The 14426-nt window shown below is 44.5% G+C and overlaps 1 protein-coding gene across 1 annotated transcript in view; it reads left to right on the top strand.

The window, feature by feature from the left end:
* Positions 1 to 6: 6 nt before the first annotated feature.
* The window catches only part of SCARB2 (scavenger receptor class B, member 2), a 59735-nt gene continuing 45315 nt past the window's right edge, over positions 7 to 14426 (top strand). Inside the window, exon 1 of the mRNA XM_005857448.1 lies at positions 7 to 128. Within this exon, the coding sequence (XP_005857510.1) occupies positions 12 to 128 (117 nt within the window). The 5' untranslated portion in view covers positions 7 to 11. The remainder of the gene's footprint in view (positions 129 to 14426) is intronic.

A 14426-nucleotide genomic window follows, 5' to 3' on the forward strand; every position in this document is an offset into this window, starting at 1 on the left:
CCGCGCGCAGCATGGGCAGGTGCTGCTTCTACGCGGTGGGGACGCTGTCCCTCCTCCTGCTGGTGACCAGCGTCACGCTGCTCGTGGCCCGGGTCTTCCAGAAGGCCGTGGACCAGGCGATCGAGAAGGTGAGGGGGGCTGCGTGTCTCCGTGCCCGGCGGGGGGCGGGGGGCCCCTTCCAGCCGACCCCCCGACTGCTGAGCCTTGTGCAGGGAAGAGCTGCGCCTCTGCAAACCCTCCGATTACAGCCCTCCTTTCTTCCTTGTCTTCTCCGTGTTGGAGGTAAGGGTTAAAGACGGATGGAGAGGCATGGAAATGACTGTGTTCCCTTTATAACAATCAGTAAGACTGTGGATCTAGACGTTTAAAAAAGCTTTCACTTATATTCTATCATTTGCATCCCTCACCCTGACCTCCCTTCACCCTGATCTCTGTTGAGCCCAAACTCATTTCCCTCCCACTTGATGAAAAAAAACAACAACACAAAACTAAATGAAAGACACCACAAAAGAGGCAAGTTTGTTGGCTGCCTGCTGTGGCCTTTGAAGTGGTGTGGGGCTGCGGGTGAGAAGCGGGTGTGTAGCCTATTGTGCTCTTGCCTCCTTGGGCTGGGCAGGGCAGCTGGTAGCCAGGCCAGGCCTCTGGGCTGGGTGACATTTCAGTCCATCCAAGTCTGTGCCTACCCACCTGCTTAGCAGCGCGGTGTCTTGTACTGACAGTCTGTGTTGCTTTGTCTCCTCATTGATTCTTGCTCTTCTCAAACAGCCGTAAGCTGCAGGCAAAGATGCATTTATTGATTCTTCAAAGAACCTGAATCTGTCTCTTCCCCTAGATGAGTGGACTGGAGAGAGTCATTTCAGAAGACTTCTCCAACATTTGACCTCTCCAGCGGTCATTTCTTCTGCCCTTCCACCCACACCCACCAATCTATGTGGAAAGAGGAACAAGAGAGAGTTACTGCGATCACATTTTCCTTAAAAAAAACAAACACAACAAAAAGAAATCGTTGGAGTGGCCTTTCTTGTTAGCACCCACAACTGCTTAATTTCCCCCACTGGTTGGCACTTGCTGCTGGCTGGATAAACATGCCAGGCCTCGTTTAGTGTGATCACTGCACTTACTCCCTGTTAGTAAAGTTGTCTCATTCCAGGTGGCAAATCCTTTAATCGTGGATTCCAAAAGCCATCAATTACTTAAAATCTGGCAGTTAAAGACAACTTGAAAAAAAGAAAACACCAAAGGAACGCATAATTTAATATTTTCTACGTTCACGTTGTCAAGGGGGAGGTGAAGCCCATGGTCTGAGCTTAAAGATCATTGTTTTTCTGAGCACCCAAGTTCCAGGGAAAAACTGAACTGAATGTTCTTCACTCCTGTCCACCTGAAAACCCATGGCCAGATTGTGTACGGATGTACACTCTTGCTTGGGTGACTAGAGTTAAGCAATCCAATTATAGTCAATATATGAATTTTCTTATGTGGCTGTTTCAGGAGACCCTGTGAGACCAGTGACCTCCCCAGTGCCTCAGGGATCACCAGCCCTCAGATGCTCTGTGGGTCTATGCTTCATAGGGCCAGGGGTCGCTGTAAGGCATCTTGGCTAGGGCTTGAGTTTGCATTGCTATTTGGTGATTGGCTTTTTGCATGGTTTTTCTCCATGGGGATTGGGCTCTGATCCAACTAATAAATTATAGCACAGGGCAAGTGGGATTGCCCAACTCCATTAAGGAACACTGCACAATGTGGTGTGTGAAACCAAATGACAGGACTGGTTCAGGGGTCAGATATGGAGATATTCTAAGTCAACCAGAGGTTTCATGTTCCCATTAATACCTTTCTGCTCTCCTGGATCACCTGTAGGGTGGTAGCATGGGATAGTGGGAAAGGGTAAGGAGTCTGCAGGTCAACATCCTGGGCATGAAGCCAGTGTTCTAGCTGACGATCTTCTGCTAGGTCGGTGCTTAACCTTTCTTGATTCTTGATGTCAGCATCTATAAATGGGGCTAATAATGATCTGCCTAAATAGAAAGGTTATAATAATTCTTAAGGAGCATTAGTATAATTTTCATGGGCTATAGTTAGTGCTTTGTGCATGATAACAGCTTTATCTTTTGTTAGCAGCCACATAATGCAAAGAAAAAATACCTGAGATTTCAAGTCAGACACCTGTGTTCAAATCCTAGCCTTGCCACTTACAAGTTTTTTGTCTTTGGGCAAGTTTCTTAACTTCCCTTAGCTTCAGTGTCGTTACTTGGAAAAGCAAAGATGTTAGCTTTTCCTTAGGAAGGGCCTCCTCACATTGAGAAGCTACCCACGGACCGTGGACCGGCCTCTGTGTTTGCTGTGAGGCCATCTGTGCAGAGCACCCGGCAGAGTTTCTGGCACAGCACAAGTGCTCCGTTACGGCCGCGTCATTATTTCCAATAGTATTGTTATGGAACAGTTCATTCATAACTTGGCTTTAATGTAGTTGTAATATAATCCACCCTGACAGTCCCAGCTCTTAGTGGTTTCATTTGAAAACTCTCCATGCCCTGGCTTGTCTACATCAAAAGAGAAGAGAGGGAAGGGATGAAGTTCTAATAAGTAGGTTTGTTTGACTAATTGTGAGAAGCTGAGTAACATCATTCCTATCAGAAGAATTTGCCTTACGTGATCATTTTCCTCCAGTCCTTTGGTGACCAGAGACTACTGAATGGGATTTTCATTTTGGCAGTGCATGGAATGGAAGGAACCAAAACTAGTTGACCTCATTGGCTTGTATTGGGCAAGCCCTCTAGTTGTTTCTGCTTCACTTCTCTCATTTGCAAAAGAGGCGGACTGAGGCTTTCCTCCTTGTCTGCCCACTCTCGCTTCCTGGGGGATATTCTGAGCATTAAGCAGGCCTCTATCAAGCGTTTTTACCCCCCTGGAGACAGTTTTGCACATACCCGGCAATCTCTTCCTCTGTAGAGCCTAGAAGGGCAGGGTGTTCTGTAACATTTCATTTCATTTGCTAACCCCACTGATTGTCCTGGCACCCAACACAGTACCTGGTACAGGGCAGGTGCATAATGAATGCCTGTTGCCTCCCTATTGATTGTTTTAGTTGAAAGAACAGTGTCCCGAGAATCAGCAGAACGTGGTTAAAATTCCTTTTTCTGTCACTAACAAACACTTGGATTAAATTGAACAAGCCAAGTGCAAATGATCAAACCCCTCAAAACCTCGTTTCCTCATTTTGAACATTGGGGGTAATAAGAATAGCTCCCTTAGGGTTGTTGTAAGAAGGCAATAAAGTAATTGATAGAAAACATCTAGCATAGTCCCTTTCACAGTGCCTGAATATTAACAACTATTATTGTTTCTGGTTATTTTTTTCTCATCTAGAAACTGAAGCTTATATAGTAGATAAGGTTCCTTCTTGCTCCAAAATTCTGAGATTCTATGAGATGGGCATGTGACCTTTGCTTGATTGCAGCTCAGAATATTAAATTTGGCCTTGGACCGGCTGACCATTTGAACATTTCCTAGAAATGAGGGTGCAGAGCCAGCCAAAGTCAGGGCTGGCCAATAGGAGATGGGCCGGCAAGGGAACCAATGAGAGGCAAAGAGATGGTTCACGTTTTGCTTCCTACAGGCCAAGGAAGGAAGACAGCATTAGGTCTCGGGGATAAGATGAGCAGGACAAATGCACTTACCCTTTGCCCAAACCTGGGCTCTGGGCAAGTGAGTCACAGCTGGCCTCTTGGGAACCATAGCAACTGTGGAGCTTCTGCTGATGATTTAACCAAACAGCATCGATTGGTGAATATGTACAGGTCTTCTTTTTAAAAGTCAAATTAGTAAAATAGCTTTGTTGTTTATGTAAAGACAGTCAACTAAATATAATCCTAAAGGGCTCTTGCATATCTACCTCATCACCCAAGTGGCCTTTTCACAGAGTTACACAGACTTAGAATCTTAGAATAAGAAAAAACCTTTAGATATCACTTAATCTGTTATGTTATAGTCAAAGAAACTGTGTTCATTTTTAAATGGATGATAGTAGGCATCCAGTTGCCTTTACATTTATATGACACTAGAAACATAGATAAATGACTTGTGGAAGGCCACATGAAACGGAAGGGGTAGGGTTAGGTGTGCAAGCTGGGTCTCCTAATTCACATTCCCCTTCCCGAGGATGACCATACACCTCACTGCCAGCGACAGTCCTGGTTTATTTACACCTGTTGTCCTGGCGTGATTACTAGCACCTCTTTCCTTACAAAAGATTCCTGATTTGGCCTGCTGGTGTGGCTCAGAGGTTGAGTGTTTTCCTATGAACCAGGAGGTCAAGTGCCGGGGTTCTTGTTCCAGCATCTAGAAGGGTTCAGGAATCTGGAGAAGGCTGTGTGTAGATTAAATAAGAGTCCGGAGACGAAGCATAATTTTGAAAGGCATTAGGGGGTGAGAGGAGCCTAGCTAAAGGAGCTAAGTTCTAAGATCAAAGGTCTTAAGTTCTAAGATCAAAGGTCTTAAGGTCTAAGGCAGGGGTCCTCAAACTACGGCCCGCGGGCCACATGCAAATACAAATATTGTATTTGTTCCCGTTTTGTTTTTTTACTTCAAAATAAGATAGGTGCAGTGTGCATAGGAATTTGTTCATAGTTTTTTTTTAAACTATAGTCCGGCCCTCCAACGGTCTGAGGGGCAGTGAACTGGCCCCCTGTTTAAAAAGTTTGAGGACCCCTGGTCTAAGGTCTAAGGTCTCCTTGTCCCAGGACCCCATGCTTTTGATTAACACAACTTGTCCTGAGGCGAGGCAGAGATATACACTTCAAAGAGTCAGGGTTTCATACAGAGTCCATGTCAGAATGGGGAGAATTAGCCTATGGCTGTTCAGGTGTTTGGCCAGTGGAAGGCAATAACATGTAGATTAAGATGCCCTTTAGCTGTCTGGCAGCCAAGAAATCAATTTAATGTATCCTATTCAGGTTCGATTGGGGGGGGGGGGCACATGCCCTGGTCACAGTGGGCTTGATCCCCAGTGGGGGGCATGCAGGAGGCAGACGATCAATGATTCTCATCATTGATGTTTCTATCTCTCTCTCCCTCTCCCTTCTTCTCTGAAATCAAAAATATATTTTTAAACTGATTCCTGGTTTGGACAATAAAGTCTGTCCTCACACACCACACTGTCCTGCACTTCTTGGCCTTAAAGAGGAGTGTGATCTCTAAGGAGCTGAGGCCCACTCCAGCTAGCTCAGGAAAGATGGGATTTCTTCTTCTAAAGCTGCAGGAGGAAGCGCATAGACATCTAAGTGTGAGAAGCACAGCACAGTAAGGCTTCCTTGAGGACAGTAGAAACTGGAAAGTCAGCAGACCCAGGCACACTGTCCCCCTCTCCTGCCACTGCTTCCCACCAGCCCGCTTCCTCTGTGTACTTGTTGGGCCCAGGCTGTTTGCTCATCTGGGGCTTCCTCAGCCTCAGCCCTTGTGACCTTCCAGCTGCTAAGCCCACATGAACATGCTTCATTTCTTAGTTTCTCTTCCCTCAATTTTTAAAAAATGGTTTTATTGATTTTTAGAGAGACAGGGATAGAAAGATAGAAACATCAATGAGAGAGAAACATCATTGATCAGCTGCCTCCTGCATGCCTCCTACTGGGGATCGAGCCCACATCCCGGGCACATGCCTTGATGGGGAATCGATCCGGTGACCTCTTGGTTCCTGGGTTGACGCTCAACACTGAGCAACACTGGCCTGTCTCTTTCCCAAATTTGTCACAGAGCGATGTGATTGGCTCAGCAGAAGCCATAGATTTATAAACAGAGGCAATATCCTTGCAAGATTCTTTAACTTCAAAGCAAAAGTGTGCAACTCCTCCCTGGCATTAGAAATGTGATCTTGTGATATCAAAATCATAGTATGGTTCTTTCAACATCTTACTAATTCATGGTGACCACGAGTGCATTCATTATTAATGATTAAGACAGGGGAGTAAGCCAGTACTTCTCAGTATAGTTCCTAGACTCTAAGAACTGCATCCAAATCACTTACGGAAATTTAAAAAATACAGACTCCACCACCCTGCTGAATCAGGCTCCTTAGGACCACCACCCAGGATACAGAGCTAAGCATGAGCCCGTGAATGGTTTGGGTGGTGACTGTGTTAGCCTGTGTCTTCAGTCCTTAAGATGGCAATTCCTTTATCACACCTTTGTATTTTATTCTTTATTTTTGTTTATTTTGCTGGTAAGAAAAGAAATGCATGTCATTATAAAAAGTCAGATACAACAAAAGTTAATAAAGCAGAGATAACTACTGTTAACATGTTACTGGCATCCACCTTTTTATTTATGCACATATAGTAACACATTACAAAAATGGGGTGCTTCTATTCCCACTCTTCATTTATAATTTCAGCTGTGCTGAGTTATGATTGACATATAAAAGAGAGCAATTCTAGTTGAGTATATTACTACTACTAGTTACTATTATCCTGCAAGTTTACATTAAAAGGGAAGATTAGAGGCGGGGGGGTCTTGCCTGTGGAAACTGTTTTTGCTTTCTTGTTTAATAAAGTGCAAGATTTCATTCTGTCAAGCCTGGCAACAGGGCCATCTGTTCTGCCAGACATTCGCTTGTTCCCAGGGAGGAATCAGCAGGTGGGATGATCAGCTCATTAATGAAAACAGAGGATGTTGGCCAAGTGACTAGTCATTTATGGCCTATATCATAAAGCTATATACTATGTATATACATGATATACTAATAAAGGGACCCCTTTATTCAAAGCTAGTAGCAGAGGCATATTTGCTTGTATCTGACCTTCTTTACCAAAAAAAGGAAAATGAAAGATAACCTGAGAGGGTCTGGTGTTTAGCAAAAATGAGCAAGGGCATATTTCTATGTAGAAGTGAATACTATTGCTATGATTTCACATGCAACAAATGTACAAGCTTATGCCCACTTCGCTCATTTACCTTGCCCACTTGGCCCCTCCAGCATCTGAGCTTTATACGAGAGAGAGAGAGAGAGAGAGAGAGAGAGAGGGAGGGAGAGGCAGAATGCCATTGTGAGACTAATGTACTCATTTTGGTAAGTCCCATTTTAAGGATATTTGCTTTAAACATTGTACTTCTAATAATCAAGAGTAATGGAAGCCCCAGCTGTTTGGCTCAGTGGATAGAGCATTGGCCTGGGGACTGAAGGGTTCCAGATTCAATTCTGGTCAAGGGCACATGCTCGGGTTGTGGGCTCGATCCCCAGGAGGCAGCCAATCAATGATTCTCTCTCATCGTTGGTGTTTCTATCTCTCTCTCCCGCTCTCTTCCTCTCTGAAATCAATAAAAATATATTTTAAAACAGAGTAATGGAAGAAAGAGGAGACATAGATAAATAAGCAATGAAAACATCACTTATTTCATCTTTGAGAGATACAATCACAGCCAAACAGGTTGTAAAACAAGACTGGCTCCAAGAGTTGCACATGGAACCCAGGCATTGTTTTCATGGCCGCGCTTCTTATTTATTCACATCTTACAATTCCTTTCTCTTCCACTCTTCAACCACTCCCCTCACACACACACACACACACACTTTCCCAATTTTCACCTGATCCTCATGATGAAGGGTCCATCTGGTGGCTGCTTTTTCTCCCTTTGGGCCAGCAATTCTCAACCTTGGTTTCACATTTGTAAACACCTGGAAGCTTTTTAAAAGTATCCAAATAGGTGTTTTATAGCAGGAGTTTATTCCGGATAGCTGTTTCATCATATCGTCCTGTATGGAATTTATAGACAGAGTAGCAGCTTACATATGAGCTGACATTTGAACCTCAACTGTCAGATCACATTAGCTGAAATTATTACAGTTCCAATGAAAGCAAAACGAGTTCAACAACAGTGACATACAAAATAAAATGCCAAAGCATTTGTTCCTGAGTTAAAATAAGGTCAGAGAATAAGGGTAAAACATTAATGGCAGTTAATTTTCTTTATTTCAACAGAGAATTAAAAAAGGTAAGTAGTGCAAATATATTACTACGAGAGTCTAGATTGGGTTTGCTTAATTTTAGGAAGAAATTTTAAAAAAACAAAGCAAACCAACCGGTGTTTTGGTATCGGGTGAGTTTTATTAACCTGGAGTCCAGGGAGAATCATCCGCATGCTATGAGGCCAGGTTCTCAGAGTCGGTCTGCATTCTCTCTGGGTGAATTTAGACCCTGTAGATGGCAACATGGGTACTGAAGTTGTGTTTAATTATTAAGTAGCACTCTGTTGAACTGAAAGAACAATCAGCAGCACTCTTGAGTCCTGAATGTTTCCTTAAAAGTGTTGTTTATATTCACCAAAGCCTAATGCAAGTCCCCGAGTGCTTATTTTTATCATCTGCCAGGACAGCTGGTTCAGCAACCCTCCTAGTGTTGCCTTCCCGAACGAGCTCTACCAGGTTAACCTGGATGAAGTGTGTCTTGTGACTCACATCATGTCAGCTCTTGGCAGAAGCAGCTAATCCAGGGAACAGTGGTTGGTTGAATGTTGCTAGTATATCAAGTGCCTATTAGGAAATGACAGAGGATGACAGGTGACAGGCTGCCTCACATCATGGCCGGGCTTAGTATGGCAGGTCAGGGACCTCGGACTTTATCCTGTGAGCATTGGGGAGTGTCTGCTCACATGGGCACTTTTTTATTTGACAGAGAGAGAAAGAGAGAGGGAAGGAGAGAGATAGAGAGACAGGAACATTGATAAGAGAGAAACATCACTGATTGGCTGCCTCCTGCATGCCCCCTCCACTGGGGATTGAGCCTGCAATCCAGGCATGTGCCCTGACTGGGAATTGAACCAGTGACCTCTTGGTTCCTGGGTCAAGCTCCACCACTGAGCCCCCAGGCAGGGCCAGAAGGGCACTTTTGGTAGAACTCTAGAGGCTGAGGTAGATAATGGATTTGAAAGGAACAAGCCTGGAGAGGAGGAGACCTGTTAGGAGACTACCCACAGTATTGCCACAGTACAAGCTGATGATGCAGTGGGCACAGGAATGGAAATGGAGAAGAGAAGGAGATAAAAATCAGTATTGATTAGGGGAGAAAATCATGAGTCCATTTTTTTATCCCATTGACTTTGGGCAGCCTGTGAGATGGCCGGATGGGGATCCACACAATTGAAATGATCTGAATAACTTCAGGCATAAGCCTTTGGGCTGAATTACTGGGCCTAGCACACAGCTGGACATGTTACACGCATGTCCGTTTTGTATCCTTAGCTGAATTTCCTCTTGAGAACACGGCCTATGCCTGCTGGGCATATAGAAAGCACTCAATATATACATATTGGCTAATGCACTGAAAAAGAAGTTTTTCAGTCCAAATGATTGTTTTGGCTGTTGACACTGCAGATTCACCACATAACTGGATGATCTTTTCAATATTTCTTTTGGTGGTAGTGCCCACAGTATCATGCCTGGAAAAATTCATCGTGTTCTGCTTGGCTAATATTAATAAGCAATATCTAAAATCACGCTGTAGACCTGATTTAGGACCTTACGTTGATTTTAATTTAGCACAGCTAGAACCTCAGCTGATGCCAGGGTTTGTCTGGTGGCTGTCCCACTGCAGCGGAATCCTCAGTGAGGAGGATCTGTTGTTTTCAAGCCACGGCTTTCTGTTCTGACTGAGCAAAGGGCTCCTGTGGACCAGGGAAACTGGCTCCTTGTACCCTGACGAGTGATGACTTCCATCATTCCCGGGCTTGAGGTTAGGTTACTACTTGCTAGTTTCTGAATCCTTCCTTTGCAGAGCAAGCCCTGGGAGGATATAATTGAAAGCCTTCAGGATCTGGGGGCAGAAATGAGAAGTTTAGGGTCCAAATGCAGCCCTTTTCTGGACCATCTCGCAGCAGGAGTTTGAGGTGCTGTCTGGGCAGGGCAGCCACCTGGTAACTCCAGAGCTCCGTCTCCTTTGTCACTTCCTCATGTCAGTCCCAGCAGGGAGCTCACCATGACCTCACAGCTGCCCTAGTTTCTTTTCCTCTGGATGAGGGGCCGACTCCCATTCACGGTCTCTCTGGGGTAGGGCTGCCAGATAAAATACACGATGCCCAGTTAAATTTGAATTTCAGATAAACAGTGAATATTATTTTAAGTGACTGTCTCTCGCAGTGTTTTGATTCACTTCAATTTATCAGTTGTTAACATCCGCCATATTTACTTTCTTTCTCATTCTGATGGAGACTTTTTCTTTGAATTGTTTGAATGCCAATGCAGACAGTATAACACTCTGCCCCCAAACCCTTCAGCACGCATCTCCTAAGAGTGGAAGCATTTTTGACATCGCCAACGCAGTGTTCGGGAGAAACTTGGGCATCCCGTATCTTTATTAGCTACGTCTGGCAGCTCTACTCTGAGGGTTCGGTGGGTTCGCAGCTGCTGGAGAGGCCCAGCATGAGCTTTGCAAACCCACAGACCTGGACTTGGTCAGAGTGTGCATGACTTACCGGCTCTGTGAGCTTGGGAACACCAGTGCCACTGTTTCCTTGTCTGCAAAATGGGGCCTTGCAGGCCCTGAGCTTAGGGCTTTATGAAGCTCTAGCCAGCAGCTCACTCCTGGAGACTCGCAGCAAGCAGTGGGTGGCTTCGGTAGGAATGACACTTGTCCTTCTCTGAGCTAAACCGCAGGTGAAAGAGAAAAATAAAGAAGCAACTGTTTTAGAAATGTTGGCAGCTGTATGTACGTATGAGCTTCCCTCTGTTCTTTCATTTCTCTCTCTCTCTCTCTCTCTCTCACACACACACACACACACACACCATGGTCTTAAGTTAGATTTACAGAGGGTTCCTTGACTAATGTCTGGAAGGTGGTGTGAGACGTGTGTGGGCGGTGACTCATCTAGAGTGGCCAGGGAACGGACTGGGATGGGGGTGGAGACAGACAGCAGGGGCAAGCCTGGGTTGTAAGGACATCTGCTATCAGTATGACTCTGGCAGACTGCCAAGGTTCAGTTTTTGTTAGTTTTTCATTTGTTTTTTTTTTTAAGTTAAGGACTCAAGTCTACTTCAGGTTTGTTTCTATCCCAAAACTTCCTGAATCAACTTGGAGGAACAGGTTCAAGTCAGACTGCTGTAAAAACAGCCAGTTTCGCCCTGGCCGGCATGCTCAGTGGTTAGAGGGTTGGCCTGCACACTGAAAAGCCGAGAGTTTGATTCAGGTCAAGGGCAGCTACCTGGGTTGCAGGTTCAGTCTCCTGCCACCAATTAACGTGCCTCTTTCACATTGATGTTCTCTCTCCCTCTCTCTTCCCTCTCTCTCTACCTGCCCTCTTTTCTACTCTTCCTGGAAATCAGTGGAAAACAAAAAGCAAACAAAAAGCCCAGCCAGTTTTACCCTCCCTTCTGGAAAGGATTTTGCCCTCCTTCCTGGAAACTCTTCCATTTTCTTGGACTTCTGGTTGCCTAAGAGCTGGAGACAAACCAGGCAAGGTAACTCGGGCAGTTAACTGTCCGTTCACTCCCTTACTGGCTCTTCCAGGGTTTATAATTCTGAGGTGATTTTATTTCACTAGTAAACGAGATGGCGAGTCCTTTCTCACTCTCGCGTTCTCCACACTGTGATGTTTGTCAGGAACAGCTAGCCAGGAATCCAGAATGCAAAACCCATCCCCCTGACAATAATGAGAAAAGAGATACTGTGAAGCGCTCTGTGGGGGGTGGGGACTCTTGCAGCTTTTGTGGGAGAGCTGACCACAGCTGCGGAGGCGTGAGCCTCGCCTTTGTTTTGCAGGAACAGAGGGAAAGCCTAGAAGTTGGTTCTCTTTGTATCCGCTCCTCCTTTCCCTTAGGGGCTATTAATAACATTTTCTGGAATCGGAGTTTCTGTCCTAGATTTTCACTTTAAAAGAAGAAAAGTTATAATGGGAGAATTATTATTATTTTTTTACTGCTTATAGAAGTTATTTATTTCTGTCATAAAAAATTCAAACTATATGGAGAAACTTAATAGAATGGAAGACTTCTCATAATCCTATTCCATGGAGCTAAGTGCTATTAGAGAGTTAGTATGGAAGCTTAGAGATTTAAGGGTAACTAAAAGACTGAACTTCTTAAATTATCTACATTTCACCCCCCTGTTTTCATGCCTGTGTTTTAAATATATTTTTTTAGTGATTTCAGAGAGGAAAGGAGAGAGAGACAGAAACATCAATGATGAGAGAGAATCATTGATTGGCTGCCTCCGGCACACCCTCTACTGGGGACCGAGCCCACAATCCCAGCATGTGCCTTGACCCGGAATCCAACTGTGACCTCCTGGTTCATAGGTCGAATGCTCAACCCAGCCACGCCGACCAGGCTCATATTTGTATTTTATCTGCCAATCTTGTCCACACCTACACATATTTTACATTGCCTGCTTTTCCCATTTAACAGAGATCATAAGCATGTTTCTTATTTTTTTGTAGTGTTTATAATTTTGCTTTGTAGTGTTTATAATGGTTGCTTTCTACTCCAACCTGTGAATTATCATGATTTGCTAAGTCATTCTTTTCCTGTTCAACATTTTGGTTATTTCTAATTTTATGCTAAATCCTTGTTGTTTCCTGAATTATATATAGGGCTGAAAGAGAGGATCATGACTAAAGACTTTTTTTCTCTTTTATTGTTTAACATTTGCTGGGTTGTCTACATTTGAGCAAACTAATGAGAGTGACAAGATTCCTTTTTTAGTTCAAACCAAGCCCTAGACCAGTGATGGCAAACCTTTTGAGCTCGGCGTGTCAGCATTTTGAAAAACCCTAACTTAACTCTGGTGCCGTGTCACATATAGAAATTTTTTGATATTTGCAACCATAGTAAAACAAAGATTTATATTTTTGATATTTATTTTATATATTTAAATGCCATTTAACAAAGGAAAATCAACCAAAAAAATGAGTTCGCGTGTCACCTCTTACACGCGTGTCATAGGTTCGCCATCACTGCCCTAGACCCCTCTCATCCCCAACCTGAAGATGGCAGTCATCGAAATCACAGTCCCCGTTTGCGGAGCCCTCTGCCAGTGGCCAGGGATAAACAGCTGAGACCTCTCTTCACCCGTACAATGATCCTAGTCAAGCCCTCCGGTCCACTGTGCCGCAGTAACCTGAATCACCTCTTGCTGTGTCAGTTCAAGTTGCACAGTAGATAGGGGTGTCCAATGAAAACAAATCTGACTTGGGCAAGGAGAGACTGTTGGAAAGGATTACTGCAAAGGAGAAAGGACATTGCAATAGGAAGGGGAGATTACAACAGGGAAATCCTCTGGCTGTAGGATCTGCAGGAGCCTCAAGGGCTTTTCTTTTATAGGGAGGAGTAAACAGGTCTGGGAAGGAGAGAAACTTAACCAAAGTTTGGCTAACGAGCACTCCCCCCCCCCTCGCCCCAGCTTTATTGAAGTATGGTTGACAAATAAAAATTGTGTATGTTTAAGATGTACACCATGAAGTTTGATGCGCATATACATTGTGAAATGATTATCACAGTCAAGCTAATTAACACCTCCATCACCTCACAGAGCATTGAGTGTTGTGTTGTGACATTCTCTGAGCAACTTTCAAGTAAACAGTACATTATTCATTCTTAACTAGTCACCATGCTGTACATTGACAAATATTTTGTTCCCATTGATTGGTGGGAACAAGCAGTTCCGCTGACCAATTATGAAGCAAAGAATGGGAATCTGGCCTGGCCAGCATGGCTCAGTGGTTGAGCATCGATCTATGAACCAGAAGGTCATGGTTCCATTTCCAGTCAGGGCACGTGCCCGGGTTGTGGGCTCGGTCCCCAGGGGGGCATGTGCAAGAGGCAGCCGGTCAATGATTCTCTCTCATCATTGATGTTTCTCTCTCTCTCTCTCTCTCTCTCTCTCTCTCTCTCTCTCTCCCTCTCCCTTCCTCTCTGAAATCAATAAAAAATATATTTTAAAAAAGAATGGGAGTCTATAGGTGTCTGTCCTTGTCTTAGATAAGAAAGGGGACATCTGTGAAACTTACCTAACGCTATGGGGAGGGGTATTTCGAACACAGAGGGCCTTCTGAGCAACTGCTCTTCTCCAGGAGCGTGTGGCTCAGTGACATTCACCTTTGCCAGGAGCACAGGTTTGCAGCGAGTCCTGGGGAGGGAGGCTGGCTCTACCCCTACTAGCAAACTTCAGGCATTCTGCTAAACTTTTTGAGATTTGGTCTGAAAGGTAAAACTGGGGAGATGATTTTCACCTTGTAGGACATTAGGGGGATTAGATGAGATAAAGTGATAACACAGAGCCTGGCTCTTGATAATATTCTGCAGCTCAAAAACCTTCCATGGACCCCCATTGTATATCAGACAAAATCTAGACTCCTGTGACCTCAGCCTCCTTCTCTAAATGAATCTCCCTACTCCCTAGAAAACTCGCACCGAATACTGTCCCATCTCTCTATCTTTTATTGTC

Source organism: Myotis brandtii, unplaced genomic scaffold, assembly GCF_000412655.1.
Source record: "Myotis brandtii unplaced genomic scaffold, ASM41265v1 scaffold111, whole genome shotgun sequence".
NCBI classification, from domain to species: domain Eukaryota; kingdom Metazoa; phylum Chordata; class Mammalia; order Chiroptera; family Vespertilionidae; genus Myotis; species Myotis brandtii.